The 25182-nt window shown below is 43.6% G+C and overlaps 1 protein-coding gene across 46 annotated transcripts in view; it reads right to left on the reverse strand.

Annotated features, from left to right (window-relative positions):
- Positions 1-25182, reverse strand: part of BCLAF3 (BCLAF1 and THRAP3 family member 3) — a 92161-nt gene that overhangs the window by 60979 nt on the left and 6000 nt on the right. For 19 of the 46 annotated variants that reach the window (XR_016228486.1, XR_016228484.1, XR_016228482.1 and 16 more), the window contains 3 exons: positions 10715-10781; positions 3456-4028; positions 2830-3123 (listed from right to left, as the gene is read on the reverse strand). The exons of 1 other annotated variant lie outside the window; for it this stretch is intronic. Coding sequence is in view for 38 of the 45 variants with exons in the window: in XM_089324904.1 (XP_089181030.1) it covers positions 2830-3123; positions 3456-4028; positions 10715-10755 (908 nt within the window). In the remaining 7 variants the exon portion in view is untranslated. Of the gene's footprint in view, positions 1-2463; positions 3124-3455; positions 4029-10714; positions 10782-25182 lie in introns of those variants that run through there. 26 more of the 46 variants (XR_016228480.1, XR_016228481.1, XM_089324894.1 and 23 more) reach the window with 5 other exon arrangements.

Here is a 25182-nt window from a genome sequence, read left to right on the forward strand (position 1 = left end):
GGGCAACGGTTTGAGGCCTGGCTTCTCTGCTTCCAATCCAGCTCTCTGCTGTGGCCTGGGAAGGCAACAGAGGATGGCCCAAGTGCTTGGGCCCCTACACTCATGTGGGAGACCTGGAGGAGGCTCTCAGCTCCCGGCTTTAGATCAGCCCGGCTCTGACCGTTGTGACCATTTGGGGAGTGAACCAGCAGATGCAAGATCTCTCTCTCTCTCTCTGCATCTCTATAACTGTGCCTTTCAAATAAACAAATCCTTAAAAAAAAAAAAAAGGAAAACTGCAAACAAAAACTTAAGGGGAACATGCTATTTCCAACTTACTTGGATATGTATCAAAAAAAATAAGATAGAACAATATATGAAGAGATGGAGAGATATGTGACTATGAAAGAGGACTGTTAACTGCAGACTCAAGGTAGTAGTTACATAGTTGTTGACTGCACAATTTTTTTCTTTTTTCTGTATTTTTAAAAAAGATTTATTTATTTATTTGAAATAAGAGAGAAGGAGAGGCAGAGAGAGAGAGAGAGAGAGAGAGGTCTTCCATCTGCTGGTTCACTCCCCAAATGGCCACAACAGCTAGAGCTGAACTGATCTGAAGCCAGGGGCCAGGAGCCTCCTGCAGTCTCCCACACGAGTGCAAGGGCCCAAGAACTTGGGCCATCTTCTACTGCTTTCCCAGGCCATACTAGAGAGCTGGATCTGCAGTGAAGCAGCCAGGATTCGGACCGGCGCCTATATGGGATGCCGGCACTGCAGGCGGTGGCTTTATCTGTTACGCCATAGCGCTGGCCCCCATTTCTGTATGCTTGAACATTTTCACAACACAAGGTTAGAAAAAAGCTTTAAGGTAACATTCTTAAAACTTGATGCTTACTGTAATCTTTGAGATCTTAAATTAAGAACTAGGAGATATAATATTACCAAATTATTTAGACACACATCAAAAAGATATAAAATTATCAATGTGATATTATGACAGCCACACATAAATACATACATACTTAGAAGGGGCTGGCATTGTGGCATAGCAGGTTAAGCCACCACTTGCAATGCCGGCATCCCATATGGGCTCCATGTCCTGCCTGCTCCACTTCTGATCCAGCTCCCTGTTCATGTACCTGAAAAAGTACTTGGGCCACTGCCACCCATGTGGGAGAACCAGAAGAATCTCCTGGCTCCTGGCTTCAGCATGGCCCAGCCTCAGCCATTGCAGCCATTTGGGGAGTGAACCAGTAGATGAAAGATCTCTCCCTCTCTCTGTGAATTTATATATACATATAAAAATAAAAAAAGCAACTGTAATGAAAAGCAAAAGCCTAATAAAATTGCCTTAGTGTCGCAGGATTTGGGGTGATTTCTCTCCCTGTATTTGTCTTTTTGTAATATAATCATACTTATAAATGTTTTCTGTGTGCATATAAATATACCATGTATATTTAAAACTATTTTCTGTAAGTGCAATGAATGTGAGGAAAATATGAGAGAGGGGGACTGTTATGCCTAACTTTTAAGAAAAGGAACAAAAAATATTTTGTTTAACAACAACAACAAAAAAAAAGGACCCTGGGTTTACCCCCCTCTCCCCTTCCCCTTCTACACTTTGGATTTTGTTTTCTCTTGTTTTTGATTCAAATACAAGGAAGAGTCAATTATGAATGTAAATGCATCAAATCAACATGGTCCACCACTTTTTCATTCACATTCTAGTAGCATACTAAGGTAGTGAACAGATTTAGCTGACAAAGCCAACTGTAATGTCTTATTTTCAGAATCCATAATTGGAGGTAATATTCATAATGGAACAAAGCATGCATGCTTGCTTTAGGAGAATGTAACCTATTACAAAGTATTCTGTTTTTTAAAGAATCATTAAGAGCTAAAGCAAATGTCTTATTACAGGCATTTTCCTAGATTGTAGCTTAATTTCCTCTACATGGGAGAATCCAGTTGATAAAGTCATAGTTATTTTGAGCTGGCAGCAGGAACCATATTAAAGTCACTCCCTTGTTCAGTGGATTGCAGCAATTCTGACTTGGACAATTCACCTCATCTCTCAGGGCCTCACTTTCCATCTCTATAAAATCAGAGCCTGCTAAGGTCCCTTTCAGCTCAAAAATTTTCTTGAATTTCAGGTAACAAGGAATAAAAGCTCTGAGAAACTAATCAAGGAATAAGTCTCCTTGAACTCCATCTAGCCAATCCACAGATAAGGAAAATCTGGCAGTATAAAAGCACATGAGTTTAGGAAGAACAACTGCATGGAATGCTTTGCATCCAAGAAGCATCTGGAGACAGGATGTAGAAACATACAGAATTTACCCTCATTATCATAGGGCCTTTTGAGAAAAATCCAGGTGATTCCCCACCCCTGTGGACTCTAACACACCAAAAATTCCATTTTTGTAACTGCAAATTAAGGTGGAAGAAACATTAAATATCATATAGAAAAAACAAAGATAATACCTGAATTTATCTACTGTTTTCTTCACAGCTACTTTAACTGTAAGTGAATTCTTCCTAAGATTGACAAATAAAGGTTTCACATCAGCAAGTTTCTGACTTTTATCAGGCTGGTTACTGGAAAAGTTGCTCTCTCTTCTGCAATCCCCTTCTGTCTTTCTTTTTCCCTTCCATTTATCATTACAGGGCCTCAAACCAACCTCATTTTTATTTGAGCGAGAACAGGCGATGCAGTCTTCCTTAGCTGGTTTAAAAGGTTCTCTGCCTTGCCCACCTTCAGTCTCTCTCCCTCTTCCAGCACTAAAACAATCTGATTCTCTATTTACAGTGCCTTTTTGAAAACTATGTTTTCTATCTTCCCTCAAGTACCTCTGAGTTCTCCCATCAGTAAAATTCTGGTCTCCACCTGACGGCTTCTGATGTTTGTGGCGATAGTCATAGGACACTTTGGCTGCTGAACTAGTCCCTGGGTATTCCCTTTCAGTGTATCGATGAGTTTGGGCACCGATGTCCCACTGATCTTTCTCTTCTTGGTAAGGTGAAAGAGGATGTTCGGGCTTCCACTTTGGGTTCCTGGCAGGTGCTCTGTTTTCATACCACTCCACATCTTTAAGTCTTTTGAACATGTGTCCATAGCTGTTGAAATCATGATCTTCAGGATACCTGTGATAACACAAAGCAGTTTATACCTGCACTAAAGAGAAGAAAGTAAGAAGCTATATGTATAGAATTTTGGGCAGCATGTTAATTAATAATCCCTCAAGCCAATTCATAGAGGTAAAGGGTAGTTAAAAAGGAAAATATCTTTTAAAAAATTTCTAGTCATTAGCATGATTAAATATAAAATGAAATATTTCACTAGTAGAGCACAACTAAATTATAATGCTTTTCTATCTATTTAGACAAAAGCTTTTCAAGGTGATCATCTTCAACCTTAAAGAGACTTTTACTGGAGGCTTTACACCAAATTACCCAGGTTTAATGTTTTCTTATACCTCTTCTGAAAAGAGCTCCTTGTGTCAAAGTCTTCAAAGCCTCTTCGAGGTGACTGGGAATAGTTTTCTTCTTGTATTCTCTGATACCTCAACTCATCTTCATGCCACTTTCCTTCAAATCTAAAAGAATCTGCCATTGACCTCTGGGGTGGTTTCCCTACTCTCTCAATTCCTCTAACTCTGTAGTCATCAGGCATATACCTTCCTTGCACTTCCTGCGGATAAAAATTCCTTTCATACTCGTTGTAGGGTACACACTCTGAATACGGGGGCGTGTACTGAGATCTTCTGTCATTGCTCCCTCTTCCAGGTGAATACACTCGGTGAGGCTTTTGTGTGTAACAATTCTCTAAAAAGTTTCTTCTTATGTTTGGGGAAGGTGACCTATGTTCGTAAAATCTGTAATGTATATTTCCACGAGGGGAAATTCTTGGTTTACATTGCTCATGTTTCTCACTGTCCATTCTCCATTCGGTGAGTCTTTTTGGATCCTTCCTATATTCACAGCCATAATGCCCATGAGAATACTTCTGCTTGTATTGTTCAGAATCTCTGGGTATTGGTGATAAAGACCTATGTAAATGAACACAGAAAAGTTCATTTAAAGACAATAAACTGAGTTTGTCTTACTATTACCTACTCAAAACATTTGCTTTTCCTAAAATTCCACTGCATTTCCTACTCAAACTGAATTCATCAATTTGCTGTGTCTACATTGTGAATTCACACTTAGAGATCTGAGTACAGTACTGCCTAATTCAACAAGCAAATTCTTTCCATTTGAACTAGTGTATTCCAAGTGTGTATCTTGCCCCTCCTACTGAGGCAAGACCAGCTTAGGTAAACAGCAGTATCTATTTTGGAAGACTGATGACAGCAAAGTCCTGGCAAGAGGAGATAATGCATTAACTTCAAAGGGCCAGTCAGCAAAACCTTATATTGGGTTCAACAATGAGGTAAGAAATAAGCAGAATGGGTAGATTCACACAAATAAATGTGTAGGGAAATATCTAAAAAACTGAATATGCCCTCTGAAATAAATTATATTTTGACTTACTGATGCTACAACCCAAACTCAGACTCAAGACTGATCCCATACTGTTTCCAACTGATTATCTAGTCTCTCTGTGAAGGCTACATTAAGAAGTCAAAAACAGGGGCCCACGCTGTTGTCTAGCAGGTGAGGCCACCACCTGCAGTGCCGGGATTCCATATGGGCACTGGTTTGAGGTCCAGCTGCTCCACTTCCGATCCAGCAGCTCTCTACTACGGCCTGGGAAAACAGTAAAAGATGGTCCCAAGTCCTTGGGCCCCTGCACCCATGTGGGAGACCTGGAGGAAGCTCCTGGCTCCTGGCTTCAGATCAGCTCTGCTCCAGCTGTTGTGGCCATTTGGGGAGTGAGTCAATGGATGGAAGATCTCTCTCTCTCTCTCTCTCTGCCTCTGCCTCTCTGTAACTCTGCCTTTCAAATAAATAAATAGATCTTTAAAAACAAACAAACAAACAAAAGGATTTCAAAAATACACACGTCCATTTAACAGGGAAAAGGAAAGGAGAGAAGAGGCTCTTAAGATCTGAATCGCATGATTAGTTCTTCCATGAATATTTCTTTTTTTATTTATTTGACAGGTAGAGTTTATAGACAGTGAGAGAAAGAGAGAGAAAGGTCTTCCTTCCGTTGGCTCACTCTCCAAATGGCCGCAACAGCCAGAGCTATGCCAATCCGAAGCCAGGAGCCAGGAGCCAGGAGTTTCTTCCTGGTCTCCCATGCAGGTGCAAGGGCCCAAGCAGCTGGGCCATCCTCCACTGCTATCCCAGGCCACAGCAGAGAGCTGGACTGGAAGAGGAGCAGCCGGGACTAGAACCAGGAGCCCATATGGGATGTCGGCGCTGCAGGTGGAGGATTAACCTAGTGTGCCACAGCACCGGCCCCCATAAATACTTCTGTTAGGTAGGAAGTCAGATATGAGCTTATGTGTGTGTGACAAAGGCCTAAAGAGTAGACATTTAGGTCCAGCATCTGCATCTCAAAGTCATCCTGATAACGTTTCAGGGGCAGCCCAGTATTTGCATCCTGCCCTGCTCCTTCTACCCAATAACCTGCCAGGTGGGGGTCCTTGCGCCTTCTGCCTGATATCTGCATTTCAAATATCCTGCTCCAGATCCTGATCCTCCAGGGGGTCTTGCTCACCCTTCCTCTAACCCAGGGCAGGGCCAGCCAGGCTTCCTCCTGTCTGATAACTTCAGGGGGAAAACTCAGATAGTTTTTAGTATTTACATCCAAGAAGTCCTTTGTTCCAAGAGGAGCAGATGTGGGAAGGCAAGACACATCCCCTTAAAAACCACCGGCCCCAACCAGACTACACGCTCAGCTCAGTCTTCTGCCTTTATGCTGAGCCGCCCGCATGGCCTGGCCAGGTGTACTCTCCATGTAACCCCACGCTCCCCCAGCCTGAGCGACTGGGCACTCTCTCTCAGGTTCTGTCTGGAGAGGCGCCCATCCGTTCTTACAGATGTCTCTTCCCTAGTAAACCTTGCTATTTTACTTTCTACTACTCTCTGTCTCACGCCTGATTTCTTTCTTGCGCAAAGACAAGAACCCTAGCATTCACTGGTAACACTTCTAATGCAGGTAAGTTGCTTTTCTTTCCCAGGCCTGTTCCCTTGAATATAGATGGGAAGCTATGTTGTTAAAACATAACTTTCAGCAGGTGCTGCGGTTCATTTGGCTAATCCTCCGCCTGCAGCGCCAGCACCCCAGGTTCTAGTCCCAGTTGCTCCTCTTCCAGTCCAGCTCTCTGCTCTGGCCCAAGAAGGCAGTGAAGGATGGCCCAAGTGCTTGGGCCCTGTACCCACATGGGAGACCAGGAGGAAGCACCTGGTTCCTGGCTTCAGATCGGCGCAGCACGCCGGCCGTATCAGCCATTTGGGGGGTGAACCAATGGAAAGAAGACCTTTCTCTCTGTCTCTCTCTCTCACTGTCTAACTCTGCCTGTCAAAAAACAAACAAAACAAAACAAAACAAAACTTTCAACTTTGATAAAGATGTGCTTTAATGCAGCTGTAATACTCTTCAGGGGCAGTACATCCCTCTGCAACTACCTTCTCCAATACTTCAGCAGTGACAACATTAAACCTTCTACTCCAACTGAGAAGAGAGGCTCCTGTATCCAGGGCAACCAGTTTGGACTGCCCAGACTTAAAATTAAGGATAAGAAGCACCAGTACCTGGAACATAACAAAGTTCAATTTTGCACCTGAGGACCTTTTGTTAGGTAGAAAGTGAGAAATTTAGCCTATGTGTGTGTGAGAAAGGCCTGTAGCTTCCGCATCTACTGCAGAAGCTCCTGAAGCCTAACATTTTGCACTTCAAAGTCCTGTTCAGACCCTGATGACTCCCAGGTGGTCCCAGCCCTTCTCCCAAGGAATGCTCCCAGGACAATTCTCTCTCCTCAGGACCAAATGGGTTACCTGACCTGATAACATGAGGCAATAAAGCCTTTACAGATGCCCTAAGGGAAGCCCCTCTACTCTGCCTGGTACAGCAACTCTGGGGAAGAATTTGCTAAATTTCACCCAACAAACTCCCCATCCTTTGTCCTGGAGGAGAGGGGGAGGTGGGTAAACAGGCTCCATTAAAAACCTAGGGAGAGGAGCCAGTGCTGTGACACAGTGGGTTAAAGCCCTGGCCTGAAGTGCCAGCACCCCATATGGGTGCCGGTTCTAGTCCCAGCTGCTCTTCTTCCAATCCATCTCTCTGCTATGGCCTGGGATAGCAGTAGAAGATGGCCCAAGTGTGTGGCCGGCGCCGTGGCTCAATAGGCTAATCCTCCACCTTGCGGCGCCGGCACACCGGGTTCTAGTCCCGGTCGGGGCGCCGGATTCTGTCCCGGTTGCCCCTCTTCCAGGCCAGCTCTCTGCTATGGCCAGGAAGTGCAGTGGAGGATGGCCCAGGTGCTTGGGCCCTGCACCCCATGGGAGACCAGGAAAAAGCACCTGGCTCCTGGCTCCTGCCAGGATCAGCGCGGTGCGCCGCCTGCAGCGGCGGCCATTGGAGGGTGAACCAACGGCAAAAGGAAGACCTTTCTCTCTCTGTCTCTCTCTCTGTCCACTCTGCCTGTCAAAAAAAAAAAAAAAAAAAAGAAGATGGCCCAAGTCCTTGGGCCCCTGTACCCACGTTGGAGAACTGGAAGAAGCTCCTGGCTCCTGGTTTTGGATCGGCACAGCTCCAGCTGTTGCAGCCAACTGGGGAGTGAACCAGCGGATGGAAGACCTCTGTTTCTACCACTCTCTGTAGCTCAGTCTTTCAAATAAATAAAATAAAATCTTTTAAAAGCTTAAAAACCTAGGGAGTCCAAACAGATTATGTGCCCAGCTCTCTACCTCTGCCCTGGCCCCTGCCTCTCAGCTGAGCTGCCCGCATTCAACCATGTAACCTCTGTCTCCCCCAGTCCCAGTGGCTGGGCACTCTCTGTCCCTTCCATTCTAATGGATGCCCTATCCCCAATAATACCTTATCACTTCGATCTTGGTCTCATGCCTTCATTCTTTCTTGTCTGAAGACAAGAACCCTATGGATTCCTCGGCTTTTCTCTAGTGACACTTTCACCTATCTGACCTCCTTCCTGAGGGCTGAATGTCTTGTAATCTGTGAGGAAGGTGTCCTTGCTGCTTTTGTTACTGCCCCATCTCAGAAGCTGCCAGGTTGTTGAGGCAACCTCGGGTAAATTCCTTTCCTTTCGATGACAAGTTGGTGTCTGTCCCACAAAGATGGAGGCAGATCTATCTTCCTCGTGTACCTACTAAGATAGATAGATAGCTAGATAGAGAATTTGGCAATATTGCCCCCTGGAGTTACCACATCAGACATACTGGCAAGCATTATTTAGCTGAAGCAGAACCCCTGCCACACAGCTAGCTACACTTTATCAATGGAGCCTCTGAGCTGGAAGAATTCCTGGAAGAATTTCATCTCTTTCACTGCAGGAGAAAAGCTGGCAGGCAGAGGTCTCCTAGACTGGCTGAAATACTCAATAACTTACTTTAATCCTTACTGCATATTAAAAACTGCTTTTGCTATTATATTTCATAACATATGTTTTACTGTATAGTGCCCCTTTCTTCTGATGAAGGTTGCTGGGAATGTTTTCTATTATTTTCAGTTCTACAGACAAAAGAGATCCAAGGGGTCTGTTGGGAGGTAAGTTCACAGGCCTTGTGAGACAACACATTGACAGCTTTTGTTCCAAGGTAAACAGCATTGGAATACAGAGATAGTCTCCCTCAGGGAAGAAGGCCAAAGTCTAGGATAATAAAGGATATTGTGTCCTCCAAGGTAAAGGTTAGGCCAGTTTTCTGATAGGGGACTGAAGTTCCTCAACTATGTCATAAGTCCCTGCATGTGTCATAAGCTCACTGCTTTGCAAGACCCACCCACCAGCCACCTGCACAACCTGCCCTCAGAGGAGACATGAAGGATAAAGGCAACTACAGGAACATGAAGCTCAGCTGTCTGCTGCACGATGAGTAGAAAGGCCTTTATCTCTGACCCAGGAGTACCCTGTGGCAGGTAGGTATGTTAGCTTGAAAATTACAGTAAATCATGGTTCCTGACAAAGAAACCTGAGGAAGAATCCAGAAACCAAGGACTAAGCTTGGCAGGATGGCTAGTGCCCCTCATCAGAAGCTAACACAAAAGGACAAAACAAAACATCCTCTATGATAGCTTCAACATTAAAATCATTTGCTTCATCCACTTTTCTTTCTGAAGCTCCTCCCCATTCCAATTTGGTGTTGTGAATTACAAAATAAAAACTGCTGAATAAATGACTGATTAGTCATTGTATAACCAAAATGAACAAATATGATGGCTAAGTTTACATGCATTAACAGGAAATTTGTGTTATGCTTTGTGTGCAATTATGGTCCTTTTTAAAAAAGATTTATTTAATTATTTGAAAGGCAGAGTTAGAGTTAGAGAGAGAAGGAAAGACAGAGAGTGAAAGAGTGAGCTTCCATTCGCTGGTTCACTCCTCAAATAGCCACAATGGCCGGGACTGGGCCAGGCTGAAGCCAGGAGCCTGGAACTCCATTCAGCTCTCCCCCTTGGGTGCAGGGGCTGAAGTACTTGGGCCATCTGACACTGGTTTCTCAGGGATATTAGCAGGGAGCTGGATCGGAAGTGGAGCAGCCAGGACTTGAACTGGTACTCATATGGTATGCAGGCCTCATAGATGGCAGTTCAACCTGCTGCACCACAATGCCAGCCCCAGTTATGGTCCTTTAAAGTCCTAGAACATGCTGGTCATATTTCAGCCCTGTGCCTTTGCTCCTTTTCACTGTTAACTAGAATACTTTCTTCACCCATTCTGTGTTTAAAAATTCAATCCAACCTTATATGCTCATCTATATTTTAAAAATCTCTTCTTTGAAGACTTTCTTAGTATCTCCCTATTCCCCCACAAAGGCACAATTATTCCCTCCCTGCAGATCCAGAATATTTTGTCCTAATCCATAGCCCAGCCCATTTGCCACTGTATCACAGTTGGCTACAGGGTCAGTCTCCCAAGCCAGGCTGCATGCTTGTTGAGGCTACAGAAGATAACACATTTGCCTTTGTAGCCCTAGAACCTGCCTGTTCTGACTGGTAAACAAAATGAAAAGTGTTGAAAAAATGAGTGACTACTCATTATATAACCAAAATGAATACAACGGCTAAGTTTTATGTGAATTAACATGAAAAGTAGCAGATATACAATAAAGGCTGATCGAACTATTCCAATCTAATTATATATACTATTGATAACTACCAAACAGGAAAAAGTAGAGTTGAATTAAAATTGAGCTATTCAAAACTATTATTTTGACATGAAGAAGAAAGAGGAAACATTCTATTTTTTAATTTCAAACTTTTCCAAACATATTGATTATAAAATATACAATGAAGTATACACTGAACAGCTCTAAATCACTAATTTGTAAAACATAACACCCTCAAAGATGTTTCTCATTTTCTCTTGCTGTGGCCATTTCATTTTTTAAAATTACAGATTAGTTCTAGCTCCCAGGCGCAATTAAAGCTGTCAGTTACTAGAATCTAGAAATAGGACCTCCAGCATGATAAGACACCTGCTATGAATAATCAGGCCCTGCAAGCTTATTAAAATGGGTTTTCTTTTTATCAGTACCGGAAAATTTCAAAGTTGCTCCACATCCCATGGGGTCCAAGGCTCACTCAGCTAAACTAAGAACTACTCACCTGTTGTTCCACCTGGGGGATCGAGATCGTGACCGCACCATCCTTTGACATATAAACCACAATCCACCTTTCACAATGCAAAGAAACATAGCATTAGCATGTTTATAGAAAGAGGCTGCAGCCTGTTCTAAAACACAGTGAATGTCTCCAAGAAAAAACTACCTAATCCCTCTCTGCTTCGATTTCCTTTTCTGTAATATTGAGAAGAAAAAACTACCACAAATCTTATTGGAATGTTATTGGGATAAAATGAGTTAAAACTAGGATTAGCAAATGTTTTCTGTAAAGGCCCAGATAGTAACTATTTTAGGCTTTGTAGGGATATATAAGGTCTCTGCCACACTTGTCTCTTGAAAAAAATTCCTTAAAAATGTAAAAATGTGAATTCACCACAATGAGATGTACTCTAAGACATAGATTAGATTCCAAACAGCAAAAAAGCAAAATAATTTATTAAAATATTTTAATATTTATTACATGTTGAAATGATATTTTGGATACTGGGGATAAATAGATGTTGTTAAAATTAATTTTCAAAAGATTTATTTATTTCAAAGTCAGAGTTACACAAAGAAAGAAGGAGAGGCAGAGAGAGAGAGGTCTTCCATCCATTGGTTCACTCCCCAGTTGGCCGTAACGGCCGGAGCTGCGCCAATCTGAAGCCAGAAGCCAGGATCCTCTTCTGGGTCTCCCATGTGGGTACAGGAGCCCAAGGATTTGGGCCATCTTCTACTGCTTTCCCAGGCCATAGCAGAGAGCTGGATCAGAAGTGGAGCAGCAAGCTGACTTGCCCCAAATGGTAGAGTTAGAAACATACCAGGGGATTCCAATTCAATCCCATCAAGGTGGCATGTACCAATGCCATCTCACTAGTCCAAGTGATCAATTTCTGTTCACAATCGATCATAATGAAAGGACTAAGAGTCAAAGGGATCACATAAACAAGTCTAGTGCCTGCTAATACTAACCGATAGAATAAATAAAGGGGGGAACGATCCAACATGGGAAGCGAGATACACAGCAGACCCATAGAATGGCAGATGTCCTAAACAGCACTCTGGCCTCAGAATCAGCCCTTAAGGCATTCGGATCCAGCTGAAAAGCCCATGAGAGTATTTCAGGCATGGAAAGCCAAGACACTCTGGCAAAAAAAAAAAAAAAAAAAAAAAAAAAAAAAAACACCTAAATGAAAGATCTCTGTGAGTGAGATCCCAGTGGAAAGAACGGGTCATCAAAGAAGGAGGTACCTTTCTCTAAAGGGAGGAGAGAACTTCCACTTTGACTATGACCTTGTCTAAATATGATTAGAGTCGGCAAACTCAAAAGGCTTCCATAGCCTTGGCAACTCATGACAAGAGCCTAGAGTGATTACTGATGCCATAAACAGGAGTGTCAATTTGTAAAGTCAACAACAGGAGTCACTGTGCACTTACTCCTCATGTAGGATCTCTGTCCTTAATGTGCTGTACACTGAGATTTAATGCTATAACGAGTATTCAAACAGTATTTTTCACTTTGTGTTTCTATGTGGGTGCAAACTGTTGAAATCTTTACTTAATGTATACTAAACTGATCTTCTGTATATAAAGAAAATTGAAAATGAATCTTGATAAGAATGGAAGGGGAGAGAGAGCAGGAAAGGGGAGGGTTGCGGGTGGGAGGGAAGTCATTGGGGCGGGGGGGAGCCAATGTAATCCATAAGCTGTACTCTGGAAATCTATATTCATTAAATAAAAGTTAAAAAAAAAAAAGAAGTGGAGCAGCCAGGTCTTGAACTGGTACCCATATGGGATGCTGGCACTGCAGGTGGCAGCTTAACCTACTACACCACAGCACCGGCCCCTAAAATTAATTTTTGAAAATAAGAAAGTAGAAACCATTTTTAGCTCAAAGGCCACACAAAATTAGACCCAGTAGGCCAAATGCATAGTAGTTTGATGATCTCTGAGTAAAATCATGAAAAGAGCCTGGCATATACCAACTGCTAAATAAGTGTTTTTTAAAAAGATTAATTTATCTATTTGAAAGGTAGAGTTACACAGAGAGAGGAGAGGCAGAGAGAGAGAGAGATCGATCGATCTTCCATCTGCTGGTTCACTCCCTAATTGGCCACAACGGCTGCAGAGCTGCGCAGATCCGAAGCCAGGAACCAGGAGCTTCTTCCAGGTCTCCCACGTGAGTGCAGGGGCCCAAGGACTTGGGCCATCTTCTACTGCTTTCTCAGGCCATAGCAGAAAGCTGGATTGGAAGTGGAGCAGCCAGGCTTCGAACCGGTGCCCCTATGGGATGCTGGCACCGCAGGCAGCTGCCTTACCCACTATGCCATAGCGCCAGCCCCTAAATAAATATTTTAAAATGAGGAAGAAATTACCCAGAATTCCCCTACTTGAGCACAGTAGTACCACTTCCCAACTCTCACCATGTACACATGTACACTTCACAGAACCATTGTCAAAATGATTTGGAATAGGAATTGGCATTTGGCACAGTGGTTAAGTTGCTGCTTAGGATGCATACATCCTGTTTCAGAGTGCCTGATTCAAGACCTGGCTTTTCCACTTCAGATCCAGCTTCCTGCTAATGTGCACCATTGGGAAGCAGCAGATGATGGCTCAAGACCTTCGGTCCCTGTCACCCTTGGGAATTCTGGGTTTATTCTGAAATTATTTCAATACACTGAACACTTATTTACATAATTATAGTTAGTTCAGAAGGCAAAAGACTCCAAATAGTGCATCACAGAACACAAAACTCACATGACTTATGAGTATATGAGATATTCAACCTTATTAGTACTAGGGAAAACACAAATTAAAGTCACAGCCATTTCCAAACTCTCCAGATTAACCAAAAGAAAAAAAAGTAAGTTGCAAATTCCATAGTGTTGGTAAAGATATGGACAAATAACAAGTCTCATATATTGCTGGTGAATATTAATGAGTCTAACCGGTTTGGAAGCTGTATGGTAATACCCAAAAAAGTTGAACACACCCAAATCCCACAGCCCAGCAAGTCCATGCAGGAATATACCTTAGAATAGTGGTTCTTAAACTTCAATGTGCATTAAAATAACCTGGAAGGCTCACTGAACCACAGCTTGGTGGGCCCTATTCCTGGAGTGAGCCCCACTTCTATCAAGTTCCCAGGCGATGTGGATGCTGCTGGTGCAGGGACTACAGAATCACTGATTTTTAAAAATTGTTTTATTTTTGATTTATTTGAAAGTCAGAGTTACACAGAGAGAGAAGAGAGGAGAGAGAGAGAGAGGTCTTCCATTCCACCTGTTCAACCCCCAAATGACTGCAACGACCAGAGCTGAGCTGATCCGAAGCCAGGAGCCAGGAGCTTTCTCCAGGTCTCCCACACAGGTGCAGGGGCCCAAGGGAGTTGGGCCATCTTGTAGCACTTTCTCAGGCCACAGCAGAGAGCTGGATCTGAAGAGAAGCAGCCAGGACTTGAACCAGTGCCCATATGGGATGCTGTTGCTGCAGGCTGGGGCTCTAACCTGCTGCGCCACAGCACCAGCCCCAGAATCAGTGATTTAAGGGAAAATTTAAGGGAAATCACTTGGGAAAACATGTTTACGAGTGAGATTTATTCCATGAGATAGAAGTCTTACTAAGAATATTTTCCTTTAGCTACTATTAAAGTTAGCTCTATTAAAATTCAAACTATTGGAGCTAGTGTTGTGGTGTAGTAGGCTAAGCCTCTGCCTGTGGTGCTGGCATCCCATATGGGCACCAGTTCATGTTCCAGCTGCTCCTTTTCCAATCCAGCTCTCTGCTAATGGCCTGGGAAAGCAGTGGAAGATGTCCGAAGTACTTGGGCCCCTGAGCCCACAAGGGAGACCCACAAGAAGCTCCTATCTCCTGGCTTCAGGTCAGCCCAGCTCCAGCCGTTGCAGCCATTTAGGAAGTGAATCAGTGGACAGAAGACCTTCCTGTCAGTCTCTTCCTCTCTAATAAATAAATAAATAAATAAAATTTTAAAACAAATTCAAACTATTCACTCAAAAATAGGTGAATTTTAGTGCACATAAATTATATATCAAAACCATAAAAAACTAGCTTTAGGGTGATTAAAAATGTTCTAAAATGTGACCAGATATTCCAGAGATTGTTGCACAAATCTGCAAATATATCACTGAATAATTGCATATTTTAAAAAACCTTATTTTCATCTACTTGAAAAGCGGAGCGAGAGAGAGAGAGAGAGAGAACAAGAGCATGCACTTCATCCACAGGTTTACTCCCCAGATGACTGCAACAGGCAACAGCCGGGGCTTGTCCAGGCTGAAGCCCAGAGCCTGGCACTCCATCAGTCTCCCATGTGGGTGGCAGGGGCTCAAGCGCTTGAGCCATCATCTGATGTATCCCAGGCCAAATTTGCAGAAAGCTGGATTGAAACAGAGTATCCAGGACTCAAACTGGCACCTGGATGTCATCTCAAGTGGTGGCTTAACCCACTGCACCCCAATGCCTGCCCCAAATTGCATACTTTAAACCAGTAAATCATATTTCAATAAAGCTTCTTTTTAAAAAGTTAAGTTTGCAAGACTGGTGCTGTGGCACAGCAGGTTAAAGCCCCAGCCCACAGTGCTGGCATCCCATATGGGTGCCAGTTCAAGTCCCAGCTACTCCACTTCGGATCCAGCTCCCTGCTAATGCACCTGGGAAAGCATGGAGGATGGTCCAAGTCCTTGGGACCCTGCACACACATGGAGACTGGGAAGAAGCTCCTGGCTCCTAGCTTCGGATCAGCTCAGCTCTGGCTATTGCAGCCATTTGGGGGGTGAATCAACAGATGGAAGACCTCTTTGTCTCTACTCTCTATAACTGTCTTTTAAATAAATTAAATCTTTTTGGCCAGCGCCACGGCTCACTTGGCTAATCCTCCGCGTGCGGCACCGACACCCTGGGTTCTAGTCCCAGTTGGGGCGCTGGGTACTAGTCCCGGTTGCTCCTCTTCCAGTCCAGCTCTCTGCTGTGGCCCGGGAGGGCAGTGGAGGATGGCCCAAGTACTTGGGCACCCTTCACCCGCAAGGGAGACCGGGAGGAAGTACCCGGCTTCGGATGGGCACAGCACCAGCCGTACCGGCCATTAGGGGAGTGAACCAATGGAAGGAAGACCGTTTTCTCTCTTTCTCTCTGTCTAACTCTGGCTGGCAATAAATAAATCAATAAATAAATAAATCTTTTAAAAAATTTTTTTTAAAAAGTTAAGTTTGCTTGCAACAGCTCAGTGCATATCAGCTGGTAAGGAGAAGTACTGGTTCAGGGCTTAATAGGCAAAAGGTAAGATTAGTTTAAATGTATAGCCTGAGTTAAGAATGGCTTTTAAATTTTTAAAGGGCTATAAGAAAAGGAAGAATATGTGGCAAAGACTGCACGTGGCACACAAAGCCTAAAATATTCACTGTCTGGCCCTTTACAGAGAAAGTTTGCTGAACACTGACTTAAACTTTCTTGCAATTAACTAAGTTAATCAAAGGGACCAGAGCATTAGGAAAGATAAAGACTGAAATACCAGCAGGGTTTGCAATGGGAAGATGTCATTAACAGAAGATGGATTCCTTTGTATTGCTACTTCAGAGTGTACTGTGAACAGCTGGGTGCAGTGCACAAACCTCTCCAACTTCTGTATGCAGGATGGACAGCAGATCATCCACTCCAGGAGGATGCTGGTGCTAAAAGAGGTCACTGGGACAGCACTGGACATAACTCCTCAACCAGCTGAAGGGCCTAGTTATAGCAATTATCTTTCCCCTATGACCTTGCTTTTCCCTTTCTATTCTATCCTTCCATCACCACACAACTTTGTATATTTCTCCCATCTCTTAGCAATCACATTCTCCTCGAGCTACTACTCTAGCTGCTTGTATGCCACAGATATTACTTATTTGTCTCCTCCCGTTCTTGCTTAACCGCTCATCAACCTGGATTTCCACCCCACTACTGCACCGAGCTGCCATAGCCAAGATCATGAATGAGATTAAAGTTGCTAAACTCTATGCTCAATTCTCCTCCTCCTGCCTTCTCCTTGACCTACCAGTGGCGTTTGACACACCTAAAAACACTTTCTTCACTTGGATTCCAGGACACATACCTTCTTGGTTTTCCTCCTACCTCTGTAACCATTCTGTTTCCTTTGCTGGTTTCTCATCATTCTCCCTTACCATTCTGACCTTAATAGTGAACCCAGTCTTTCTCTAAACAGTGACCTCAGTCTTTGGACTTCTCACTGTCAACATTTTCTCCCTAGTCCAGATCCTCATTCAGTCTCCATGCTATTAATACTCTCTGTAAACTAACCACCCTTGAATTTTTATCTCCAGCCATTACCTATCCTCTATAATTCAGTCCTACATAACCAACAGCTCAATAAAGGCAATAAATATGTCCAACAGCAAAATCCTGACCTCCCTCCAAATCTGCTCCTCCTACTGTCTGTCTTCATCTTAATAAATAGCAGCTCCATCTTTTAATTTTCAAAGAAGCAACACAAACATCCAACAAGCATTATGAAAACATATTTGACTCTACTATGAAAAGGGGAAATAAAATAATGAGATACCATTTCATACACATAAGATTAACAAAAATTTTAAATTTGATGGTACCCACATGCTGACAACAAAGTAGAAAAAGCGAGTTTCTCACCTGAGAAAAATTCCTCCCCAAAAACTATGAAGCAGAAGAAAACCATAAGACTGTACACCAAATAGTATTAAATGTATTTAAAAGCATTTAAGGATTAAAACAAAAACCTACCTTGAACCATATACTCAAAAACTAAAAACAGGAAACAGACTAACAACTAAAAGAAAAAAAAACAGGGAGAAATGAAAGGGAAAATGTAAAGTGAACTCAGGGGAAATAGAAAAATACTGAATTATTTCAAAAGTGAAAAATAAATTACAAGGCCCAAGGGACAATAAACTCAAGTGAAAGTTTATTGCAGGACATCAAAGAAAAGCAGGAAAACAATGAAGCAATAAAAATGACATGAGAGGTGAGAGAGAGAGAAGGAAATGGAAGGGGAGGGAGGGAGATAAAAGTTCAGAGAGAAAGTAATAGTAATAGAAGACAGGCAAAGAAACAGTATTATATATATTAGTCTGGTCCCTGAAGAAGAAAAACCAAACAATGGAAATGAGTTGATATTTAAAACTATAATAATTCAAGAAAATCTTCCAGAAATGCAAAATATCTCAAATACTTGAATCTATACATTTAACTTATCGGGGGGTCGGTGCTGTGGCACAGTGGGTTAATGCCCTGGCCTGAAGCGCCAGTATCCCATATGGGCACCAGTTCAAGTCCCGGCTGCTCCACTTCCGATCCAGTTCCCTGTTATGGCTGGGAAAGCAGTAGAAGATAGCCCAAGTCCTTGGGCCCCTGTATCCATGCGGGAGACACGAAAGAAGCTCCTGGCTCCTGGCTTCGGATTGGCACAGCTCCAGCCATTATGGCCATTGGGGAGTGAACCAGTGGATGGAAGACCTCTCTCTCTCTCTCTGTCTCTGTCTCTACCGCTCTGTAACTCTGACTTTCAAATAAATTAATTAATTAAAAAAAATTATCAGGTACCTATGAAAATTAACCTAGGACAATCAACTTTAAAACAAAGCCCAGTAAAACTGACTTGATTTCAAAGATAAAATAATCAAGCCTTCTAGGAAAAAAGAATAAATACTGTAGCTTTAAAATCCAAGAGTTAGACTAGCATATTATATTTTTCAAAACCAAAATATAAAGCAAGGTAAAAGAGCAGTACTTTAAAAAATGACAGTAATTGTCAACCAAAAATGTTTTCTTTTTTTTTTTTTTTTGATAGATAGAGTTAGACAGTGAAAGAGAGAGACAGAGAGAAAGGTCTTTCTTCCGTTGGTTCACCCCCCAAATGGCTGCCATGGCCGGAGCTATGCCAATCTGAAGCCAGGAGCCAGGTGCTTCTTCTTGGTCTCCCATGCGGGTGGTGCAGGGGCCCAAGCACTTGGGTCATCCTCCACTGCCCTCCCGGGCCACAGCAGAGAGCTGGACTGGAAGAAGAGCAACCGGGATTAGAACCCGGTGCCCATATGGGATGTCGGTGCCGCAGGCAGAGGATCAACCAAGTGAGCCACGGCGCCGGCCCCCCATAAATTTTCTATCAGCCAAGATATCCCCCAAAACTCAAGGGAACAGATAAACAGTTTTCTCTCTCTTAAAATTTATTTATTTACTTATGATTTATTTGAAAGGCAGAGTGACAGAGAGAGAAGGGGAGAAATAGAGATAGAGAGATCTTCTATCCAGTGGCTCATTCCCAAAATGCCTGCAAAGCCAGGGCTGGGCAGGCTGAAACTAGGAGTCAGAACTCCATCCTGGTCTCCCATGAGGGTGGCAGGGACTCAAATATTTAAGCCATCATCTGCTACTTCCCAGGCACATTAGCAGGGAGCTAAATCCGAAGCAGAGGTGCTTGCCCTCTCATAAGGGATACTGGCATCCCAAGAGGTGGCTTAACCCACTGTGCCACAACACCTGCCCCACAGTTTTGACATATAAGAATGTAGGAAACTCTACATTTAATAGCTCTCAATGCAGAATCTACTAGAGAATGAGCCTTACCTAACCAAATGATGACTGGGGAAATATCACCAAAAGCACTGATGGTGAGCAGGGGAAATATGTATATGTACATCTAAGACACTAACATATAAGGATGAGAGTGAAGATTAATATATAAATTATTAGTTATTGTTAAATAGTTTTAAAAAAAGGCAACAAGAACTGGGAGAAAAAAGGGGAAATGAGAAGAGGGGAAAAGAGAAAGAGCTCCACTACTGTGTAGGCCAACAGGTGGATTTAAAGGATACTGGAGAGGGGAGGAATGATACACCGGTATTAAGAAGCTAAAAGAATCAACATATGATGCTGAGACAACTGGATATCCATAAGCAAAAGAATAAGGTTTGGGGCCGGTGCTGTGGCTCAGTGGGTTAACGCCCTGGCCTGAAGCACTGGCATCCCAAATGGGCACCGGTTCTAGTCCCAGCTGCTCCTCTTCCGATCCAGCTCTCTGCTATGGCCTGGGAAAGCAGCAGAAGATGGCCCAAGTCCTTGGGCCTCTGTACACACGTGGGAGACCAGGAAGAAGCTCCTGGCTCCTGGCTTCGGATTGGCAGTTCCAGCCATTGCAGCCAATTGGGGAATGAACCATCGGATGGAAGATCTCTCTCTCTCTCTCTGCCTTTCCTTTCTCTGTGTAACTCTGACTTTCAAATAAATAAATAAATCTTAAAAAAAAAAAGAATAAGGTTTGACTCTAACTCACATCACATACAAAAATTAACTCAAAATGGACAAAAGACCTAAATGTAAGAACCAAATTTACAAAACTCAGAAAAAAAAACATAAGGATACATAATCTTTGTGACACTGGATCAGGCAATCATTTCTAAGATATGAAAACAAAAACACAAGTAACAAAAGTAAAAACAGATTGGTCATCATCAAAATTAAAATGTTGGGGCCAGTGATGCAGCACAGAGGGTTAAGTCACCACCTATGACAATGGCATCCAATATGGGCTCTGGTTTGAGAACCGGTCACTCCACTTCTGATCCAGCTCCCTGCTAATGTGCCTGGGAAAGCAGTGGAAAATAGCTCAAAGTACTTTGGCCCCTGCCACCCATGTGGAAGACCTGGGTGAAGCTCCTGGCTTCAGCCTGGCCTGGCTCAGCCCCTGCCAGTGTGGCCATTTAGGGAGTTAACCAGCAGATGAAGAGATAATCTCTCTCTACCTCTCTCTTAACTCTGCCTTTCAAATAAATACTTTTTAAAATTAAAAATGTTTATGCTATAAAGAATGCCATGAAGAAATTGAACAGATGATCTAGAGAATGGGAAAAAACATTTTGCAAATCAATTATCTTGTAAAAGATTATATAAGGGGCAGCGCTGTGGTGCAGCAGGTTAAAGCCCTGGCTTGCAGTGCCGGCATCCAATATGGGTGCCGATTTGAGTCCCGGCTGCTCCACTCTGACCCAGCTCTCTGCTAATGCGCCTGGGGAAGCAGTGGAAGATGGCCCAGCTCCTTGGCCCCTGTACAGACTTGGAAACTGAATAAAGGTCCTGACTCCTGGCTTCGGATCAGCTCAGCTCCAGCTTTTGCGGCCATTTGAGGAGTGAACAAGTGGATGGAAGACCCCTCTCTCTCTCTACCTCTCTCTGTAACTATCAAATAAATAAAACAAATCTTTAAAAAAAGATTATATATAGAAAATATAAAAGCTCTTAAAACTCAATAATGAAAGGATAAGTAACTACATTTTTAAAAGATTTATTTATTTATTTGAAAGGCAAAGTTACAGAGAGAGAGAGGTGGCTCATTCACTGGTCCACTCCCAAATAGCTGTAATGTCTGGAGCTGGGCTTATCTGGAGTTAGGAGCCTTCTCTGGGTCTCCCATGAGGGTGCGGGAGCCCAAGCACTTGGGCCATCTTCTGCTCTTTGCCAGGTACATTAGCAAGGAGTTGGATTTGGAAGTGGAGCAGCTGGGACTTGAACCATTGCCCACATGGATTACCAGTACTGTAGGTGGCGGCTTTACCCAATAAGACATAGCACCAGCCCCAATAACTAAATTAATTAATTAATTAATTAATTTTCCCCCAAAAGAAACCATTTACTTAAGGAATACAGACTTCATGCATTTCATAAATACAACTTTAGGAATACAGTGATTCTTCTCACCATATCCGCCCTCACACCCACTCTCCCACATCTCCTCCTCCTCCCTCTCCCTCTCCCATTCCCATTCTCCACAAAGATCCATTTTTGATTAACTTTATACACAGAAAACCAACTCTATACTAAGTAAAGAGTTCAACAATTTGCACAGTAAAAAAAAAAAAATACAAAACAAAACAAAATTGTTCCTCAACAGACGAGATAGGGCTGTTCAAAGTCATTGCATCTTGAAGCTAATTTCAGGTAGTTTTTTTTTTTAAGAAACTTAACTAACTTTAATGAAGCACCCAAGAATGATACTTCTTTTGAGAGCACTTAGACATAGCTATAATACAACTCTTTGGGGCTGGCGCTGTGGCGCAGCAGGTTAAAGCCCTGGCCAGTTCTAGTCCCGGCTGCTCCACTTCCCATCCAGCTCTCTGCTATGGCTGGGAAAGCAGTAGAAGATGGCCCAAGTCCATGGGTCCCTGCACCCGCTTGGGAAACCTGGAAGAAGCACCTGACTCCTGGCTTCGGATCGGCACAACTCCGGCTGTTGCGGCCAACTGGGGAGCGAACCAGCCGATGGAAGACCTTTCTCTCTTCGCCTCTCCTCTCTCTGTGTAATTCTGACTTTCAAATAAATAAATAAATAATCTTAAAAAAAAATACAACTCTTTGAGGACAGAGGTCCTGCACAGGAAGTTAGTGCACAGTAACTCTTTCTATTTAACAATTAACACTCTTATGTATGATGTCAGTGATCACCCAAGGCTCTTGACATGAGCTGCCTAGGCTATGGAAGCCTTCTGAATCCACAAACTCCGTCAGTATTTAGGCCGGCGCCGCGGCTCACTAGGCTAATCCTCCGCCTAGCGGCGCCGGCACACCGGGTTCTAGTCCCGGTCGGGGCGCCGGATTCTGTCCCGGTTGCCCCTCTTCCAGGCCAGCCCTCTGCTGTGGCCCGGGAGTGCAGTGGAGGATGGCCCAGGTGCTTGGGCCCTGCACCCCATGGGAGACCAGGAAAAGCACCTGGCTCCTGGCTCCTGCCATCGGATCAGCGCGGTGCGCCGGCCGCAGCGCGCCAGCCGCGGCGGCCATTGGAGGGTGAACCAACGGCAAAGGAAGACCTTTCTCTCTGTCTCTCTCTCTCACTGTCCACTCTGTCTGTCAAAAAAAAAAAAAAAAAAATCTTTAAAAACAAAAAGTAGAGCCTAGCAATACTGGCATCAAGCAAAGCAGAACTCAAGTCCCAAAGACAGAAAATATTTTATAATTCTAAAAGTCACATTCCAGGGGGCTGGCGCTGTGGCGTAGTGGGTGAGGCCGCCGCCTGCAGTGCTGGTATCCCATTTGGGTGCCGGTTTGTGTCCCGGCTGCTCCACTTCTGATCAAGCTCTCTGCTATGGCCTGGGAAAGCAGTACAAGATGGCCCAAGTTCTTGGGCTCCTGCACCCGCATGGGAGACCGGGAAGAAGTTCCTGGCTCCTGGGTTCAGATGGGCACAGCTCTGGCTGTTGCAGCCATCTGTGGAGTGAACCAGCAGATGCAAGACCTCTCTCTCTCTCTCTCTCTCTCTGTGCCTCTTCTCTCTGTGTGTAACTCTTGAGTTTCAAATAATTAAATTTTTAAAATTGTCTTTTATTTTTATTTTATTATTTATTTGAAAGGCAGAAGTACAGAGAGAGAGAGGATGAGAGTGTGGTCTTCCATCTGCTGGTTCACTTCCCAAGTGGCTACAATGGCCGGGGCTAGGCCAGGCTGAAGCAAGGAGCCACGAGCTTCTTCCAGGTCTCCCACATGGGTGCAGGGACCCAAGCTCTTAGGCTATCTTCTGCTGATTTCCCAGGTGCATTAGCCCCTGAAGTGGAGCAACCAGGACTTAAACTGGCACCCAAATAGGATGCCAGTGTCACAAGCAGCTTTACCTGCTATGCCACAACACTGGCACCTAAAATGTCTAAAAAGATTATCTGAGAGGCAAAGGAAGAGAAAGAGTGTTACTGTCTGCTGGTTTATTCCCCAAATGTACATGAAGGCTGCAACTGGGCCAGGCCAAGGCCTGGATCCATGAATTCAACCCAAGTCTCCTATAAAGATGGCAGAGACCAAATGACCTAAGACTTCACCACTGCTTCCCAGGTTGTGCACCAGTAGGAAGCTGGGATCAGGAGTTTGGAACTCAGCGCAGGCACTCACATGTAAGACACGGGCATCTAACAGAGTGCCTTAACCACTAGACCAAATGCCCACTCCACCTAACTGAGGGTAGTATGTCCTCTATTATTAGCATGTGTCTACATATGTCTTCTTTTGTTTCTTGTTTTATTTCATAGAGATGCTCGTTATGTTTATATGAATATGACTGTATATATTTGTATGTGTTATACTTTTATTGTGGAATGTGACTTTTTTAAAAAAGATATTTATTTATTTGAGAGTAGAGGTACAGAGAGAGAAGGAGGGGTAGAGAGAGAGAGAGAGAGAGGTCTTCCATCCACTGGTTCACTCCTCAATTGGCCTCAATGGCCGGAGCTGTGTGATCCAAAGCCAGGAGCTTCTTCCCAATCTCCCATGCGAGTGCAGGGGCCCAAGGACTTAGGCCACCTTCTATTGCTTTTCCAGGCCATAGCAGAGAGCAGGATTTGAAGCGGAGCAGCCAGGACTCAAATTGGTGCCTATATGGGATGCAGGCACTGCAGGTGGCAGTTTTACTCGCTATGCCACAGTTCCAGCCCCAAAAGACATTTTAAGTGAAGCAAAAATGAGGAGAAAGAAGATCTAAACAACATAAGTAGAGTAAATCTTACAGATAGTTATCAAATCCTACTCCCTGATACTACAGTATATACTTTATTTGCAAGTATCCATGCCACATTCACTAAAAATAACCACATATTAGGTAAAAAGGAAAAATCAGTAACTTCTACAAAGTGCAAATATTACAATTATCTGACTACAATGTAATAAAACTAAAATCTAAAATAACAAAGGCCCTTCTACCTAGAAATTTAAAAGCCTTCTATTAAATAACTCCTGAGTATTCTATAACTGAATTATATATTTTAAAAGAAATAATGACAGTAACAATACTACATATATAATCTTATGGAATATATTTAAAGAAATGATCAGAAGAAAATGCATTGCATGAAATATTTATTGGTAAAAATTAAAGATCAAAACAAACTTTAAAATAGGGAAGCAAATAAAGAGAAAGCACATGAAGACTGGTGTGTGGTGCAGAAGGTTAAGCCACAGCATGCAATTACTGCCAACCCATATTGGAGTGCGTGTTTGACACAAGAGTGCTACTCCACTTATGATCCAGATTCCACTAATGAGCCTGGGAAGGCAGTGGATGATGGCCCAAGTACTTTTTCCTTAAAAAATCTTTCTTGAGGCCGGCACCGCAGCTCAATAGGATAATTCTCCTCCTGTGGCACCAGCACACCAGGTTCTAGTCCCAGTCGGGGCGCCGGATTCTGTCCCGGTTGCTCCTCTTCCAGTCCAGCTCTCTGCTGTGGCCAGGGAGTGCAGTGGAGGATGGCCCAGGTGCTTGGGCCCTGCACCCCATGGGAGACCAGGAAAAGCACCTGGCTCCTGCCTTCGGATCAGCGCGGTGCCCCAGCCGCAGCGCACCGGCCGAGGCGGCCACTGGAGGGTGAACCAACGGCAAAGGAAGACCTTTCTCTCTGTCTCTCTCTCTCACTGTCCACTCTGCTTGTCAAAAAAAAAATCTTTCTTGAAAAA

Source organism: Oryctolagus cuniculus, chromosome X, assembly GCF_051225735.1.
Source record: "Oryctolagus cuniculus isolate XC-2025 breed Fujian yellow rabbit chromosome X, ASM5122573v1, whole genome shotgun sequence".
Lineage (NCBI taxonomy): Eukaryota > Metazoa > Chordata > Mammalia > Lagomorpha > Leporidae > Oryctolagus > Oryctolagus cuniculus.